Source organism: Pelobates fuscus, chromosome 3 (assembly GCF_036172605.1).
Source record: "Pelobates fuscus isolate aPelFus1 chromosome 3, aPelFus1.pri, whole genome shotgun sequence".
NCBI classification, from domain to species: Eukaryota; Metazoa; Chordata; class Amphibia; order Anura; family Pelobatidae; genus Pelobates; species Pelobates fuscus.
In genome coordinates, this window is record NC_086319.1 from 351578658 (window position 1) to 351598198 (window position 19541).

A 19541-nucleotide genomic window follows, 5' to 3' on the forward strand; every position below is an offset into this window, starting at 1 on the left:
TCCCGAACGCTGGCAGTGGTACTTGGTCGTCGAGTGCCTGGAACAAATTTTGGCCAGGCACTCCCACAAACACAGGTCACCATGGGCCTACGGCTCATTCCAGTTCAAGTTCACCTATACGAACGGCGTTCGGGAGTTACAGACTGATGAACATGGGGAGCACTCTACACAAACCAGTTTTCCTCTATTTTACGTGGTTTTCGTAAAAAAAAAAACACGAACGTAGACCAGCTCTTGCCACCATTTCCATGGAACTATTTTGGGCTTACTCCTCATAGCAGACCGGTCAGAACTTCCTTGCGATGGCGATTCAAAACTACCAAACGGCTCTGGGTGATGTTTTGGACTTGTGGGATTTCCCTGTATTTTGGGGATACTTTTGAGGTGTTGCAAAATTGTGCATTTTTCTGTACTAGGAGATAATTAAGTTTAGTATATTTACTGACTCAATTATCTCTCAGTCACAGAGGAGGAGTTTATGGACTGTATAAATTTGATGCCTGTACTTCCATTAAAATCAGTCTTCACCCAGCATTAAGCCTTGGCTCATGTGTGGGGGGTTATTCTATGCCAGTGATATTTTGCCTGTGGAAATTATTTGCTGTTTCTCTTGGAAAAGGGGTATCCGTGACAGTGATACTTTGGCAGACCGTCACACCCAGGGCCGGCCTTAGGGGTGTGCGAGCATTGAGCAGGGGGCGCCCTGACAGCCGACACAGCCCGCACATGGCCGGTGTCAGGGTCTATTTAAAAAAAAAAAAAAGGGGGGGGGCGGGGCTTACCGAGCTGCGGGGGCGGAGCTTATCGCGAGGCAGAGGCGGGGCTACCGCCCGAAGCCCCTGCTGCACAGGAAGAGGGAAGGAGTCCCTGCTTCCCCATCAGCCAGCTGCATCCACTGGATAGAGGTAAGTGTGACTGATTGCCTGTTAGCCCTCTTTTCCAGCCCTCTATGTGTCCCACTATTCCCCCCTCCCAGCCCTTCATATGCTCCTATACCCCCCTCCAGCCCTTCATGTGTCCCTATAGCCCCCCCAGCCCTCCATGTGTCCCTGTACCCCCTCCCAGCCCTTCATATGTCCTTAAAGCCCCATGTGTCCCTATAGCCCCCTCCCCAGCCCCCATGTGTCCCATTATAGCCCCCATGTGTCCCTATAGCCCCCCCCACATGTCCCATGTGGCTGTGTGACTGTGTGTGTGTGACTGTCTGTCTGCCTGACTGCCTGTGTGTGACTGTCTGTCTGTGTGTGTGTGTGTGTGTGACTGCCTGTCTGTGTGTGTGACTGTGTGTGACTGCCTGTGTGTGTGACTGTGTGTGACTGCCTGTGTGTGTGTGACTGCCTGTGTGTGTGACTGTGTGTGACTGCCTGTGTGTGTGACTGCCTGTCTAACTGTCTGTCCGTGTGTGACTGCCTGCGTGTGTGACTGCCTGCGTGTGTGACTGCCTGTGTGTGTGTGTGACTGCCTGTGTGTGTGTATAACTGTCTGTCTGTGTGTGTGACTGTCTGTGTGTGACTCTAATTGTGTGTGTCGCTGTAACTGTGCCATTGTGTGTGCCTGTGCCTGTATGTGTGACTGCCTTTAACTGAGTGTGTGTGTGTGTGTACATGCCTGTAACCAAGTTTAAATTTCCCCCATCCCTTCCTGTCAAGGCCGCACTTTGACTGACAGATGCTCACTCACTGACAGACGCACACTCACTGACAGACGAACACTCACTGACAGACGAACACTCTCATATACACTGACAAACAATGACATACACACACACACACACACACTATTACTTGGACACACACTGACAGATGCACAGCCTCCATGGGAGAGCTGGAGTGGATTTCTTACCTGCAGTCCAGTGTGGCTGCTGGGCGGGCAGGCAGGGGGCGCACAGACTGAGTAGGCGGCTCTTAGTGATGCCGGGAGCCGGACTGACGTAATATTCCGGCTCCCGGCTTCATTAAGCGGCGCAGAGGGAGCTGAGCAGGAAGAGCTCAGGTGAGTATGCTCCTTCGCTGCCCGCTGCCAGCCTCGGGGGGGTGGGCTCAAACATGGCCAGCCGGCCAGCTCTTGAGCCCCCCAGGACGTGAGGCAAGCAAGGGATCTGCCTGGGGGTTTGGGGGCGGCTTTTTTTGCCACCCCCTGCAAAGTGCCACCTAAGGCAGATGCCTTGTTTGCCTCACGATATACACGTCCCTGGTGCCTGTGTGTGTTACTGTATTCAGGCAACTTGGTGGCTGGTGGGGGGGCGCCATGAAGACTTTTCGCACAGGGCGCCTATTTGCCTAAGGCCGGCCCTGGTCACACCATTTGTCTAAATTGAGTTCCCGGAACAAAAATAATAGAACAATTGCATACAAAAATTAATTAATGGCTGACATTACTTTCAGGCCAATTAAATATTTTTTCATCTGAAAGTATTCGGTTGAAACAAATATTTTGGTGGCGTCCAAGTTAACTAACTGGCCTTCCTCTCTCCCACCTCTCCCCCTTCAGACCATCCTCAATGCCTCTGCCAGGCTAATCCACTTTGCCCACCATTCCGAATCTCCTGCACCTCTCTTTGAGTCCCTTCACTGGATTCCCATTCACAGCAGAATTACATTTTCAACTCCTCCTATATTTGTCAAATTTTGTATTGTCTCAGATGAATTGTAAATTTGTCTTTTTACTTGTACCAATTGTACTAATGTACAAATAAAGCATGATAATAATAATAATGCTATTTCTGCTTTCTCAGGTCCTCTCTCACAATATAGTTATTGGAAAAAAATAACATTAATTACAAAGCATAAAATGAATGGTTAAGGTGCGTTAGATAATGAAACATCTGGATTACTATGTCATTGGAAGTAGACCAGATCAAATATAATTGAATCAGGCTGTCCCAGTGATCTAGGGACATTCAAATTCATCACAGATATGTATGTGCAAAATAAATAACTAAAACAAGAAAGAATTGAGGCTTACATTCTTCTTCGGTGACACCCCAACCTGCAATATAGCATTCGGTCATTTGGTAAAGGTTAGCAGTTTTTGCAGGAAGACATGCCGGCTGAATGTAATCATCAAACACAACGCTCTCGTTGAGCATTAACAGCGCAATATCGTTTTTCTGAGTTTCTTTGTAATATTGTTCATGCACATTCTTTTCTTTTATTCCACGGATCTCAACTTCGGGTCCTAACTTGGAAAGCTGTGTTGCACCAAGCACAAGTCTCCAAGAGAAGAAGTCACTGAATAAACCAAAGTATGCAGTATTAGACATATGGTGCAAATGAACAACAAATTAGGAATAAACAAAGACATAAAAGAAGCATAAGCAACGCATGTTGTACCGTTATGTATGCAAAATGCATCACATTTTATATTTCTTTATTCTACATATAAAGAATGTGAAATTATTAAAAAATATATATATAAATATATATTATATATATATAGATATATAACGTACCAAAAAATAAATTTGCGTTTGGAAAATTACATTTGTGTTGAATGTTTGAGAGTCTTTCCGAATACATCTTAGAATTATTATAAAATATTATCTTGTTAAGAGCTTTGCATGTAAAACAAAATAGGGAAAATGGATAATGAGGTATACCTTAATTTTAGGGAGTTCAGCTGGAGCTTTGAATAATGGAGTTCAGCTGGAGCTTTGAATAATGGAGTGCAGCTGGAGCTTTGAATAATGGAGTGCAGCTGGAGCTTTGAATAATAGGAGGGGCTGTTCAGGGGCATTTGAGGTGACCCACATGACATACTAATGTATAAATGTAATTTAAAACAAAACCCCAAAAAATGCATTTCCACTGATTAATTTCTAAATACATTTATAGTAGTTTAATCACATAACCGAGTATTACTGATTTACTGATGTAAATCTCTTACACATCCATACACACCAACATTTTACACTCCTATATAATAGGAACATTAGAATAAAAAAGAAGGACTGGGGGATTTGAAACCAAGAAAGGGACTGATCCTCGTAAAGAGGGAGGCTAGGGAGTTACTCACTTGAGGAGGCATGCAAGATATGTGTATTGTAAGGGAAACATAAACCTCCTTGTCCAACTAATTTAGTTATCATATCAGACTAGTGTATTTCAAATTTCTCCATCAAAATCTGTCTTTTAACTATTCATACCGAGTAGAAAGTCTTTGGACACATAGGATGCATTAGCCATACAGAATGTAGAGAGTTAACAATCTCAAAGTGTAACTCGGGTATTATCTGAAATTCATACAGATAATTCTACTTTGCAATATCCTTCTAAAATGATCTGTGTGTATGTTTACACTATTCAGCACAAAACTCCAAATGTTGAAATTACCTGCCCCGATCCTTGAAGCAATGAGCAGCTGTCATAACCCATATGTCATTCAGAAGAACGCCTCCACATAAGTGCTTGTAACCATCTTCATCAGGTTCCTGGATACTGACCGTCCATGGCCAGTTGCCAGGTTGTGCGTCCTTACCCCCAACTACCCGAGAGCCACCATAGTCCGTAGCCAGAGGTCGTTTTCCACAGGCTACAAAACAATGAAAGGAGTTGGCATTAATTCTTTCAGATACAAAAAGATAAGTCCTGCGCTCACTCCCATCACTCCTTGGTGGCAGCAACGACCACAGTACACATCAGCCCCAATATATATAGTAAAAACTAAAGAAGAAAAATGTTACCTGCGCTCTCTCCTTAATCCCTATGTATATTTAAACAAATGGCGGTCATTTACTTACTCCAATGGCCACTGAAGGGAATGCCCGCCTGCCAACTTCAAGGCAGACCCCTGTAAGCGGGTGCTACACTGACCCTTCACCTTGCTTCCTTGAGCTTCTGGCAAATATATCTCCACTGAGACAGAGAGGGGTATTTTTTATATACACCCCTCTATACTTATTAACCCTTAATAGGAAACACATGGTGTAACGGAGCTCCACGTACTCCAACCAAGTACCTCCATTGATGGATGCTCCTAGTGCTTCCTGAGGACTCCAAGCACTCCACTTGACAGCACTGCAGCACTGTCAGCACTGCAGACCGAACCTCTCTTCCTGCAGAGAGTGAAGCTGGAACAAGCTCTTAAAAGAGCATAGTGATTATAGCCAAGGGAGTTCACAGTGTATAGCAATACCCAGTGTAAATGCAGCCGTTTCCCCCACACATGAGACGAGGCTCTATGTTGAGGGTAAAACAGGAACTCAGCAGTCTGAGGGTTTATTGGCACTTATATGCAACTTTTCCCACAAGGTTACTACCCACGTGGTCTTGTGGAACAACCAATCAAAACATTACAATACAGTCAAACACTCCCATTCATTCCAGCAAAATCCTCCCCTCTGCCTGTGATAGAATTACTGTACACAATAGGCTAATGTAATTATCACAGGCAGGAAAACACACAGTTTTACACAATATTCATAACTTTAAAAGTATACATCACATTCACATACATATTCTGAACCAGCATACACAGTATACAAACATATGTCAAAATCATAAAAATTAGTGCAGTGGTTCAAAAGTTAGATGGAAGTCCTTTTTGACCGACTGCAAGCATGGCTTTCCTGCCCCAAACCAGTTCCACAGAGTTAGGCTGTGCAGCCGGTCTATCTTCTCCTCTATCCTGGAGATAATTGGCTTAATTGGGTGTGGTAAGCCGATTATCTCCAGGTACAGAAAATATATCCATAGAAATACACAAAAATACATAATTCCCATTACACTGAACAGGACCCCCACATTCAACCTATCCCCAGATAACTTGGATCTGAGCGCTCAATATATACGAACAGTGCTCAGATCCCACGAACAGAATAAAATCGCCATGGGGTTAAAGTTTAGCATGGGCTGATGAGATGTTGAGGAGGGACAAAGCAGCCAGTTTCATTTAAAGAGCCAGAACAGTCTTTTAAACACAAATAAGTTCAAATAGTGTTTTTAAATGGCAATACTTCCCAGGGGCCATAGTCATAAGGCTAGCAAACAGACTTCTCCATAAGCCAGGTGAACAGGGCAATTTGTGCCATAAAGAACCAGTTACAAAAGGCAGTTTGTAACACATGAGATGGGCGGCAGCTTTGTAACAAAGCTGTGTGATACAAAAAGTGAATACAAATACAAAAAGATAAGTCCTGCGCTCAATCCCATCACTGCTGGGCGGAAGCAACGACCACAGTACACATCAGCCCCAATATATATATAGTAAAAACCAAAGGAATTTTTTTTTGGCCATTGGAGGGTATGCCCGCCTGCCAACGCCAAGGCAGATCCCCCTAAGCGGGTCTTACACAGGCCCTTCAAAACCATGGATCGTATGGCAAAGGCTTTGCCATTCCATTCAAATCAACACCCATTCAGTCAAATCCGAATGAAATGCAGTTTGAACCAAACAAATCTCCAGGACTAATGCACATTCAAAGGTAAAGCCATTTGCTGCTGGAGGTATAACTCCACCTTTGTCAGTACCATTAAACAGCCAGAACAATAGTTCTATGCTGGCTGTAACGGAACCGCTGGCACCCCGACCGGGTACCCTCCGCTGACGGATGCTCCTAGTGCTTTCCGAGGTCTCCAAGCACTCTGCCTGACACCATAACCACTGCAGACCCCACGAACCGCCGCAGCTTGGTTGGGGTCTCGCTGACTCCACCCACTCTGGACCCAAGACCAGGGTCCAGCTTCCAGTAGGTGGAACTCTCCGAATTCCAGAGAGCAGGAACAGGAACAAGCTCTTAGCAGAGCTCAGCGATTATACCCTGGGGAGTATAGTGATTATAGCAATCCCCAGAGTGTAGTTCTCCAATCCCCCAAACATGAGCCGAAACTTCATGAAGGTACAAGATGATCTGAGGTGCTGGCACAGCCAGTCTGGTTTTTATTACAATCTTTGCCAATACAGGACCGCCCACAGGGAGGTATAAAACAACCAATAACAGCCCAGTTACAACCCACAGATTCCCTCCCCTTATCCTGGGAGGTAACCCAATTACACATGCAGTTAAAACATACTTTTTACCCAACTTTCATAACTCTAAAACCATACATCCAATCTCCATAAAAATACATATTCACAATCAATCCATTCAGCGGAACAACATATTAAAAAATGGCACGAATCAGACCAGTGGTTCAAAAGTTAAGGGAAAGTCCTTTGTGACCAAATGAAGCATGGCTTTTCTGCCCAAAACAAGTTCCACATAGTCTCTATCCTGGAGATAAATGGGAAGTAATCCAATTATCTCCAAGGACAGAGGCAAAACTCCATTAGCCACATGGCAGACAAAGAACAATAAAAGACATAAAAATACATACTGTTACATTTATCACATAGAATCTACATATTTACAATTTACCGAACACATAATAGCATACATAATATTGAAGACAGCCTGAATGCAATCTGCTACACAGTCTTAAAGGGACATTGTTCCTAAAAGTCATAATATGTCCACGGATGGTTTTTAAATATGCCCAAATGTTGCACCTGAAGGGCCAAATCTCCCAGGGACCATAGTCAACAGGTAAGAGGCTGGCAATCAGGCTCCTCCAACAGCCAGGGGTAAAGGGCAGCTTGTCACCAATAAACCCAGTGACAAAAGGCATTTCATCACACTGGCTAATGTTAAATCTTTGCATACTGGTCATCTGTTGGCAATATGCTGAGAATGTTGGCGACAGAACACTCAACTAAAAATAGATAGACAGACAGACAGACAGACAATTTATTGAACTTTGGAAATGCTTTTACCAGTGTTGAATTACTGTGTACAAGCCTAGCTTACAAAACGTTAGGTCAGAAAACCTGAAAAGAACCAAAAAATTGTGATATTGTGTCATAATAAAGCAAAAATTAAAGCACTCTGTTTTCCAAATACACTTACTTCCATGACTTCCAGATATGAAGAAGAAAGCATTTATAATGATAAAAAACAGGTCCAACCTCATGCTTTCGGTGTACCTACATCTAGATGCAGTTGACTGCACAGACTAAGAATCGTGGCTCTAATAACATTGTGACATCATTAAGACACACAGAGAATCCCATAGTCACCGAGCAAAAGAATGCAGAGTCAAACTGCAGCTAACACAGACAGTAAAACCAGACATGATTACAGAACAGACAGAAACAGCAACAAAATGGTTTAATACTTACTGTAATTTCCTATTCCTGGCTATTATCTATAGCAACATAATAAAGGGTGTCAGCCAAACTACAGACAGCAAAGGAAAATAAACTTATTTAGGAAAGTTTGCTTGTCATGTGAGCCTCAGTCTGTCCTAAAGCTAATATTTTATTGCAATAATAAAGACATCCTATGTTGTATCCTCATTAAAAGTAGTCCGACCATGCATACAATGTTGTTATGAAAAAATCCAGAAGGAAGGAATGAAAGGGTTCTGATTGGTGCACCCTTTTACTGATATGTTAACATTCTGATTGATTCTTGTGCATGCGGTGTGCAAGCAGAGCATGCAAAGTACTAGCATCTTTTTAACCCCTTAGTGACCAGACCATTTTTAAATGTTCTTACTGTTAAGGACCAGGGCTGTTTTTACATTTCTGCAGTGTTTGTGTTTAAGCTGTAATTTTCCTCTTACTCATTTACTGTACCCACACATTTTATATACAGTTTCTAAAGATACCATTAATTCCATTATATCATATAATTTACTATAAACAAAATTATAAAATATGATGAAATATTTTTTAAAAAACACACTTTTTCTAACTTTGACCTCAAAAATCTGTTGCGCATCTACAACCGCCAAAATACACCCATGCTAAATAGTTTCTAAATTTTGTCCTGAGTTTAGAAATAACAATATATTTATATATATTTATATATTAATACAAAAATAGACTTAGTATATTATATATATAAAATATATATACATATTATATAGATATAATAGAAAAACAGAGAATGACCGCACTCAGGGACATGTAAATATCACTAAAATTTAACTTTTAATGTTCAAAATAAATCAAATCAACGTTTCAGCCCCATATTTGGGCTTTCATCAGGATGGTATTATTTTTTCATACACTTTTCTACACGTTTGTACACAGCACGTTTTGATCACCTAATAGAGCATTGTATATAGCCTTGTATAGCTTTTGATATTATCACAGATATGGTGCATAGCACATACTGCCTACACATATTCATATTTCTCTCTTATGCCCTGGGAGAGATGCATTCGCTATTCAATTGTCAGGGTACCTGTTGTCTCTACCTCTGTGGAGGTGAGACACTTGGACGTTCTTCCTCGCAAAAGGGTTGAATCACTCGTTCCTCGCGGTTCCCTCGGTCGTTTACACGCCGGCCGCGAGGGATCCACTTCCTTTTATGTAGCGGCGTTCAGTAGCCGACGTCATGACGACAACCCAACCCGATCTGTCAATCAAGCCACAAGCACGAATGAGGATTCGTCGGGGGCGTGATTACCTGTTTGGAACCAGGGTATAAAATAGGGCTTTCTACATTTGTTCATTGCCCTGTCGTGGTTCTAGCTTGTCTAGTCACTCAGTGCTCTTGTATTCTGTTAGTTTCTTTGGTTTTGACCCGGCTTGTCTGTTCTACCTCGTTTACCTCTATTACCCTTTGACTCGGCTTGTCTCTCGCTTACCTGCTCTCTCGTTCCCTCGACCTCGGCTTGTCTCTAGACCATTCTTTACTTACTACTTACGTTAGTCCGGCCATTCTAAGGTCCGGTATACGTACCCTGTACCTGTTTGTACTCTGCGTGTTGGATCCCTGTCCCGATCCTGACATTACGACAGGGCCAATGGATCCTGCAGGTACAAACACTCAGGTTGGTCCTTCCGATTCTAGATTTGATGCCATGGATCACAGAATGGACCAGATGGCTCTAGCGCTGCAAGCTTTATTATCTCGATCTAGTAATCCACCGGAAGAGATGCGAGCCACGTCCATCTCCTCTGTAAGTTCAGGTCTAGAAGTAGCCACTGTAGGTGCTTCTTCCCGTATTACACCTCCTGTACGTTATGGTGGTTCTCCGGAGAAGTGCCGTGGTTTCTTAAACCAAATTGGTATTCATTTTGAATTACAACCTCGCTCTTACCCTACAGATAGGGCAAAGGTTGGATTCATTATCACACTCCTCATTGATAAGGCTCTGAGATGGGCCAATCCTCTGTGGGAGAATGATAACCCGTTAGTCTATAATTATAATGCCTTTGTCGCTGCTTTTAGAAGAACGTTTGACCCTCCAGGTAGAAAGGTCAATGCAGCTAGATTACTATTGCGCCTTAGACAAGATAACCAAACCCTTGTGGATTATGCACTAGAGTTCAGGTCTTTGGCGGCAGAAGTTAAGTGGAATGAACAGGCCTATATAGACGTATTTGTAAACGGATTATCTGATGTAATTCTAGACGAGGTGGCTACTAGAGAGCTTCCTGAAAATTTGGAGGATTTAATTTATTTTATTTCTCGTATTGACGAACGTTTAAGAGAGAGACAGAACACTCGAGATAATATTTGTAGACCTTCCTTTAAACTAGCTCCTTTATTTCAAAGTCCTCAAACCACTATCCCAGTTTTTTCTGAACCTATGCAGATAGGCAATACTCGCCTCTCAGAAGAAGAGAGACAGTACAGGAGAAAGGAGGGGTTGTGTATGTATTGTGGAGTAAGAGGGCACCTTCGCCTAAATTGTCCTAATCGTCCGGGAAACGCTCGCACCTAAGTTTCTCTAGAGGACAGGCCTTGGGTGTTTCTATTTTGTCCTCTATACACAATTATAAAGATCACAGGCTTCTGCTACCTGTTTCTTTAGCATGGGAGAAGGGAGTAATAAAGACTATGGCATTGATAGACTCCGGAGCTGCTGAGAGCTTTATTGACCAAGTTTTTGTTTCTAAACACTCTATCCCATCTCAGCTAAGAGACACCCCCTTGGCCGTTGAGGCCATAGATGGTAGACCATTATCTGAACCTGTGATTTCTCATGAGACTATACCTGTTATTTTGACTGTTGGTATCTTACACGAGGAGGGTATATCCCTTATGCTTATCTCTTCCCCTTCTGTTCCTATAGTTCTGGGGTATCCATGGTTAAAGAAACATAACCCTATTATTGATTGGGAGCTAGGGGAGATAACTTCATGGGGTCAGGGTTGCCAGGACAGGTGTTTACAGAAAGTCTCACCACTTTGCGTAGGTAATACACCGGTTAACTCCACCCAGTCTACAGACTTACAAATACCGTCTCGGTATATAGATTTAAAGGCAGTCTTTGACAAGAAGAATGCTGATACTTTACCTCCACACAGGTCCTTTGATTGCAAGATTAATCTCCTACCTGGTACTATGCCTCCGAGGGGCAATGTATATCCTTTATCCACTAAGGAGAACTTAGTCTTAGAGGAGTATATCCGTGAGAATCTAGACAAGGGATTCATTAGGAGATCATCCTCGCCTGCCGGGGCCGTTTTTTTTTTTGTGAATAAGAAGGATGGCACGTTAAGGCCTTGCATTGATTACCGAGGTTTGAATAAAATAACTATCAGAAATGCATACCCAATCCCTTTGATTACTGAGCTCTTTGATCGTTTAAAGGGTTCCAAGATTTTCACCAAGTTAGATCTCAGAGGGGCATATAACTTGGTGAGAATTCAGCAGGGAGACGAGTGGAAAACAGCGTTCATTACTCGATATGGGCACTATGAGTACACGGTAATGCCTTTTGGGCTCTGTAATGCACCGGCAGTATTTCAGGATCTGATCAATGAAGTTCTTAGGGAATTTCAACAGGATTGTGTTATTGTATATTTGGATGATATACTAATACACTCTAGAGAAATTGAGACCCACCACAGACAAGTCAGAAGGGTATTGCGCAAACTCCTACAACATGGGTTGTACTGCAAATTGGAGAAATGTAGTTTTGACCAATCTCAGATAAACTTTCTTGGTTACGTGATTTCTGGGGAAGGCTTTAAAATGGATCCGGATAAACTCCAGTCTATTTTAGATTGGCCATTACCCAGGGGTCTCAAGGCCATTCAGAGGTTTATTGGATTCTCCAATTATTATAGGCGCTTCATTAAAGGATACTCTTCCATTATTGCTCCTATTACCAATATGACCAGACAGGGGGCTGACACTAAGACTTGGTCTACTGAAGCTCTCGTTGCCTTCAAGACACTTAAGGAACTTTTTGCTTCTGCACCAATTTTAGTTCACCCTTTCCTACTCGAGGTAGACGCCTCAGAGACAGGTATAGGTGCCATCTTGTCTCAAAGGTTAGGCGTGGATAAACCATTACATCCATGTGTTTTTTTTTTCCAAGAAACTATCTGGGACTGAAAGCAGATATGATATTGGTGACAGGGAACTACTAGCTGTTATCATGGCTTTAAAGGAGTGGAGACATTTATTGGAGGGGACCTTGCATCCTGTTACTATTCTGACGGATCACAAGAACTTGTCTTATATTGGGGAGGCCAAGCGCTTATCCGCCAGACAAGCTCGTTGGTCCTTGTTCCTCACCCATTTCAATTACGTGCTCACTTATAGACCTGGTTCTAAGAACTCTAAGGCCGATGCTTTGTCTCGCCAACATGAACCTTCTACTATATCTGAGACGGTTTTGTCTTCTATAGTTCCCAAGTGCAATATTATCGCCAACACTAGCCTCAGGATTCATTCTCCGTTGCTTGCCGAGATTATGAAGCTACAACATCTGGCTCCTAGACAGAGTCCTGAGTCACGGTATTTTGTTCCTGCTGAACTCCAACTATAACTGCTACAATGCTTTCACAATAGTAAGGTGGCTGGGCATCCTGGCATTCGTAAGACATGCTCCTTAATAGCCAAAGATTTCTGGTGGCCCTCCTTACGTAAAGATATTAGGGATTTCGTCGAAGCATGTGAGGTCTGTATGAAGACTAAACGACCTCAGACGCTTCCATGTGGGCTTTTGCATCCCTTGGAAATTCCCGAGAAACCATGGACCTGTTTGGCTATGGACTTCATTGTCGATTTACCTGTTTCTAAAAAACAGACTGTGATTCTCACGGTGGTTGACAGGTTTACTAAGATGGCTCATTTCGTGCCCTTACCTAAACTTCCATCTTCTCCTGAATTGGCTGAGATATTCGCTAAAGAGATATTTCGTTTACATGGGATACCTTCCGAAATTGTTTCTGATAGAGGTTCCCAATTTGTTTCCCGTTTTTGGAAGTCATTCTGCTCTCAAATGGGTATCAAATTGAATTTCTCTTCTGCCTATCATCCCCAGTCTAACGGAGCTGCTGAAGGCACTAATCAAAAGATCGAACAATATTTGCTGTGGCGAAACCGACCTCGCCACATGTCCTTGGAGGGGGCTGATTGCCCGCCTCTTGCCTTTGGACTATGGACCAGACTTTATGGGAATGTGATACCCCAGATAGTCATACCATGGAGCCTATTCATATAATGAAAGACTATGGGAAAGACTTTAGCTCCATGGCAATTGTACTGTGTGAGTAGGATCTGCGCGCTATTCGGTAGTTTTGTGCGTGCAGATCCCAGCTATCTGGGGATAGGTGAAATGTCTGTGTGTTATGTGTAAATGTGACTTTATGTATTTTAAAGTGTTTTATGTTGTTTTGCAACCATGTGGTTAATGGAGTCTGCCTTTAGTCCTGGGTAATTGGATTACTTCTCCAATTAACTCCAGGGCAGAAGGGAGGAAACCAGGGTGCATTGTGGGGATGTTTTTCTGCCAGCCAGAAAGGAACAAAATATACTTTTAGTAACTTTTGAACCCCTGGTCGGATTCATGCCATTTTTTTATATGTTGTTCCCCTGAATGGATTGATTGTGGATATGTATTTTTATGTGAATGTGATGTATGGTTTTAAAGTTATGAAAGTTGTGTAAAAGTATATTTTACACTGTATGCATAATGGGATTATGTGTCACACTAAGGGGAGGGGATGTGTGGGAGGTAACATCTATGTCATTGGTTCTTTTATGCCTCCCCCTGGGTGTGGCCTGTATGTGTGAGTTGGAAATAAAAGCCAGGCTGGATGAGCCAGTCCAGAGTTCCTGTTTTACCCTCAAAGTGATGTGTCGTCTCATTATTGGGGGAAGGATTTAATGTATGCTGTTCCAGTTGACTGCTAGGAGTACAAGCCTATTCGTATGGTTCCTATTCAATGGTCTACAGCATTCATACGCTTGGGAGAATTTAAAGGTTTCTCGGATTCGGTGATTATGGTGTCTGCCAGAGTGCTTGGAGTCCTCAGGAAGCGCTAGGAGCATCCATTAACGGAGGTACCCAGTCGGGGTGCCAGGTGATCCGTTACATTGGTGGCAGCGGTGGGATGGCGTCCTAGTGTGAGGTAAAGCAGCTCGGAGACACAGTTCGTTTGGATTACAAAGGGAGGGCAACGCTAGTACCCGTACAGCGCCCCTATCTACAAAAGAAGCAACGTCGGCAGGGCAAGCATGGCGCCCAGTTACAGTCAACAGGAGTTTGACGCTATGATGAAAATGCTGCTGGCTTTCTTTGGACCAGAACCCCCGGAGGAGAAATACATACAGAGCACAAGGAAAGTAGCGGCAGCGTATCTGCAGGGTCTAGCAGACAAAAAAACAGCTGAAGGTGTCGTCCTTCCTCCCCAGCGGCAGCTTAGCACACCAAGGGGAGATAGTAAGCCCCTCACCAGCGCAGATGGGACCGTGGTCTCTGCGGCCAAGCTACAAGGAGCTGAAGGGGCCGTCCTTGCTCCCCAGCGGCAGCCTACGGTTCAGGGAGAGGAGCCTGTTATCCCCTCTCCCCAGCGGCAGCTTAGCATACCAAGGGGAGACAGTAAGCCCCACACCAGCGCAGATGGGACCGTGGTCTCTGTGCCCAAGTTACAGGGAGCTGAAGGGGCCATCCTTGCTCCCCAGCGGCAGGTTACAGTTCAGAGAGAGGAGCTTGTTACACCCTCTCTCCAGCGGCAGCCTAACCCACCAAGGGGAGACCGTAAGCCCCACACCAGTGCAGATGGGACCGTGGTCTCTGTGCCCAAGTTACAGGGAGCTGAAGGGGCCATCCTCGCTCCCCAGCGGCAGTGTGATTTGTTGGGAATTGGGAGCCCAGCCCCCTTTCCCCAACAGCAGGACTCTGTGCTGGGAGGAGAGACAGTCGGTCTCCCTCCACAGAGACTGGAAGTATGTATGGGAGAGGAGATTGTTACCACCTCTCCCCAGCGGCAGATTATTAATGTACAGGGAATTGGGAGCCCGGTCTCCATTCCCCAGCGGCAGAGTATCCAGCAGGGAATAGAGAGCCCAGCCCCCTTTCCCCCACAGCAGGACTCTGTGCTGGGAGGAGAGACAGTCGGTCTCCCTCCGCAGAGACGGGAAGTATGCATGGGAGAGGAGATTGTTACCACCTCTCCCCAGCGGCGGATCATTAATGTACAGGGAATAGAGAGCCCAGTCTCCATTCCCCAGCGGCAGAGTGTTCTAATGGGAGAGGAGCTGGTTACCACCTCTCCCCAGCGGCAGCTTAATGTACCAGGGGGAGACTGTAAGCCCCACACCTGTGCAGATGGGACCGTGGTCTCTGCACTTCCAGCACAGGGGGTAGGGACGGTCGGTCCTGCCCCCCCACAACAGGGCTGTTTAGCCAAAGGGGAGACAGTCTGTCTCCAGCAGCAGAGCTGTGTAACTAAAGGGGAGACAGTCGGTCTCCAGCAGCAGAGTTGTGTAACTCAAGGGGAGACAGTCGGTCTCCAGCAGCAGAGCGGTGTAACTCAAGGGGAGACAGTCGGTCTCCAGCAGCAGAGCGGTGTAACTCAAGGGGAGACAGTCGGTCTCCAGCAGCAGAGCGGTGTAACTCAAGTGGAGACAGTCGGTCTCCAGCAGCAGAGCGGTGTAACTCAAGGGGAGACAGTCGGTCTCCAGCAGCAGAGCGGTGTATTTAAAGGGGAGACAGTCGGTCTCCAGCAACCAGGCTCCAACCAGACTACTCCCGTGGTAGTGCTGGCAACAGGACAGAGTACCGCTGGTCTCTGCCCCCTCAGCAACCTACCAAGGCAGCCTACCAGTCCCCCACACAGCCGTGGTGAGGCACCTGAACCTGGACAAGATTCTCCCTCACCCAGGTGTAGTAACTGTTTATTGTGGGTGGGCTGCTCTGCTGTTTCTGTCTTGTGGGTGGGCTGCTGGACTAACAAGGGCACTGACCGGCAGGAGGTCAAGTACCCTGTTAGTCTGGGGGGTAAAGGGGAGAAGTGTGGCGAAACCGACCTCGCCACATGTCCTTGGAGGGGGCTGATTGCCCGCCTCTTGCCTTTGGACTATGGACCAGACTTTATGGGAATGTGATACCCCAGATAGTCATACCATGGAGCCTATTCATATAATGAAAGACTATGGGAAAGACTTTAGCTCCATGGCAATTGTACTGTGTGAGTAGGATCTGCGCGCTATTCGGTAGTTTTGTGCGTGCAGATCCCAGCTATCTGGGGATAGGTGAAATGTCTGTGTGTTATGTGTAAATGTGACTTTATGTATTTTAAAGTGTTTTATGTTGTTTTGCAACCATGTGGTTAATGGAGTCTGCCTTTAGTCCTGGGTAATTGGATTACTTCTCCAATTAACTCCAGGGCAGAAGGGAGGAAACCAGGGTGCATTGTGGGGATGTTTTTCTGCCAGCCAGAAAGGAACAAAATATACTTTTAGTAACTTTTGAACCCCTGGTCGGATTCATGCCATTTTTTTATATGTTGTTCCCCTGAATGGATTGATTGTGGATATGTATTTTTATGTGAATGTGATGTATGGTTTTAAAGTTATGAAAGTTGTGTAAAAGTATATTTTACACTGTATGCATAATGGGATTATGTGTCACACTAAGGGGAGGGGATGTGTGGGAGGTAACATCTATGTCATTGGTTCTTTTATGCCTCCCCCTGGGTGTGGCCTGTATGTGTGAGTTGGAAATAAAAGCCAGGCTGGATGAGCCAGTCCAGAGTTCCTGTTTTACCCTCAAAGTGATGTGTCGTCTCATTATTGGGGGAAGGATTTAATGTATGCTGTTCCAGTTGACTGCTAGGAGTACAAGCCTATTCGTATGGTTCCTATTCAATGGTCTACAGCATTCATACGCTTGGGAGAATTTAAAGGTTTCTCGGATTCGGTGATTATGGTGTCTGCCAGAGTGCTTGGAGTCCTCAGGAAGCGCTAGGAGCATCCATTAACGGAGGTACCCAGTCGGGGTGCCAGGTGATCCGTTACATTTGCGTTGTTTCGTTTCCGAACACCAGGACGATTGGGTTGGTCTGATTCCTTGGGCAGAGTTCGCACACAACAATCTCGTTTGTGATTCTACTCGTTCTAGTCCCTTTTTCATGAATTATGGCTTTCATCCCTCCATTCTTCCCTCGGTTTCTCCTTCCCAAGGAGTACCGTCGGTTGATGTTCATGTTGCCAATTTGAGGAAGTTGTGGGATCAGACTCGACAAATTCTTCTGCATAATTCCATGTTGTTCAAGAAACACGCTGATAAACATAGAAGGGCGGCTCCAGTCTTTGTTCCAGGGGACAGGGTATGGTTGAGTACCAAAACCATTCGCTTGAAGGTTCCTTCTATGAAATTCGCTCCTCGTTACATTGGACCTTACAAGGTCCTGACTCGAATTAACCCAGTTGCGTATCGTCTGGCTCTTCCATCTGCCTTACGCATTCCTAACTCCTTTCATGTTTCCTTGTTAAAACCCCTAATATGTAACAAGTTTTCCTACACTGCATCCTCTCCTCGCTCTGTTCAGGTTGAGGGACAAGAGGAGTATGAAATCAATTCCATCATCGATTCTCGTATCTCCCGGGGGAAGTTACAATATCTGGTTGATTGGAAGGGATATGGTCCTGAGGAGAGGTCTTGGATACCTCAGGAGGATGTGCATGCGCCTCGCCTCCGCAGGGCTTTTCACTCCCGTTTTCCATCTCGTCCCGGTTCCTTCCGCCCGGTGGGCGTTTCTGAGGGGGGGGGGTACTGTCAGGGTACCTGTTGTCTCTACCTCTGTGGAGGTGAGACACTTGGACGTTCTTCCTCGCAAAAGGGTTGAATCACTCGTTCCCTCGGTCGTTTACACGCCGGCCGCGAGGGATCCACTTCCTTTTATGACGCGGCGTTCAGTAGCCGACGTCATGACGACAACCCAACCCGATCTGTCAATCAAGCCCCAAGCACGAATGAGGATTCGTCGGGGGCGTGATTACCTGTTTGGAACCAGGGTATAAAATAGGGCTTTCTACATTTGTTCATTGCCCTGTCGTGGTTCTAGCTTGTCTAGTCACTCAGTGCTCTTGTATTCTGTTAGTTTCTTTGGTTTTGACCCGGCTTGTCTGTTCTACCTCGTTTACCTCTATTACCCTTTGACTCGGCTTGTCTCTCGCTTACCTGCTCTCTCGTTCCCTCGACCTCGGCTTGTCTCTAGACCATTCTTTACTTACTACTTATGTTAGTCCGGCCATTCTAAGGTCCGGTATACGTACCCTGTACCTGTTTGTACTCTGCGTGTTGGATCCCTGTCCCGATCCTGACATCAATTAATTGTTTCACTGGTTTCTTAGCAACAGCTTGACACGTCAGCACGCACGAATCACGGCCAATCACGTTAGGTCACATGATCGCGAGTGCGAGGTGAGGGAATTGTGGAGGTGAGGGAATTGTATCACGATTGGTGAGTACATTATTTACTTTCTCTATATATTTGTGATATTTGTGGGGGTACATTGATCCTGAGGAAGACCCTAAGGGGTCGAAACGTCGATCGGATAATGTAAACCTTGTCTGGAAAATAAAGCACTGATTTATTACTTCTTATCAAGACCTGTGAGTGCATCTCTTATCTCTCTTTATATAGATATATATGTATATATATATATTTTATTTTTTTATTTATTAACATATTTTTTTTTATTTTACAGCAGCAGGGAGACTGCCTGTCAGTTTAGGCAGCACTATGGACGCCTATTGCGGCCATGTGATCGCTCTTTTAGAGCGATCACATGGCCCGCGGGGGCCTAATTTACCGAGGGGGGACTGTCTAGGCTGTCAGACAGTCCCCCCCAGACCGGGAACAACACCAATCGCCAGCGGGGGAACGGCGGCAATCGGGTAAGTAATAAGGACTGTTTTTTGTCGGACGTACATAGTAGATTTTGTTTGTTTGTGTTTATATTCTTTATTTTTTATTTAATCCACAGGGTGAATATCTTCATACAGATAACAAAAAATGAGCAGCAGTTGTACATTGTAAAATACTGAACGTGAAGCATTAAGACAGTGCGTCTCTTACACAGGGGATTGAGTGTTTTTGTTTTAAGAAAGAGAAAACAAATCGAGGACAGCATGTGGTACATCTCTAGCAGTACTACCATATAGGTGGAGGCTGCTGTTCAAATATGGGAAGGCAAGGTTCGAATAATTCACGATATGGGGAAGAAAAATATGAACAAATTGAGTTACCTGCAGCTTATATTGACCCTTAAAAATAATATAAAAGTAGAAAATAGTCCCGAT

General features: G+C 44.7%; 1 protein-coding gene across 1 annotated transcript in view; it reads right to left on the reverse strand.

Annotated features, from left to right (window-relative positions):
- Positions 1–8129, reverse strand: part of ACR (acrosin) — a 31059-nt gene extending 22930 nt beyond the window's left edge. The window contains exons 1-3 of the mRNA XM_063445722.1: positions 7883–8129; positions 4332–4530; positions 2965–3230 (exon numbers count right to left, since the gene is read on the reverse strand). Of these exons, the coding sequence (XP_063301792.1) occupies positions 2965–3230; positions 4332–4530; positions 7883–7946 (529 nt within the window). The 5' untranslated portion in view covers positions 7947–8129. The remainder of the gene's footprint in view (positions 1–2964; positions 3231–4331; positions 4531–7882) is intronic.
- Between the last annotated feature and the right edge of the window lie 11412 nt (positions 8130–19541).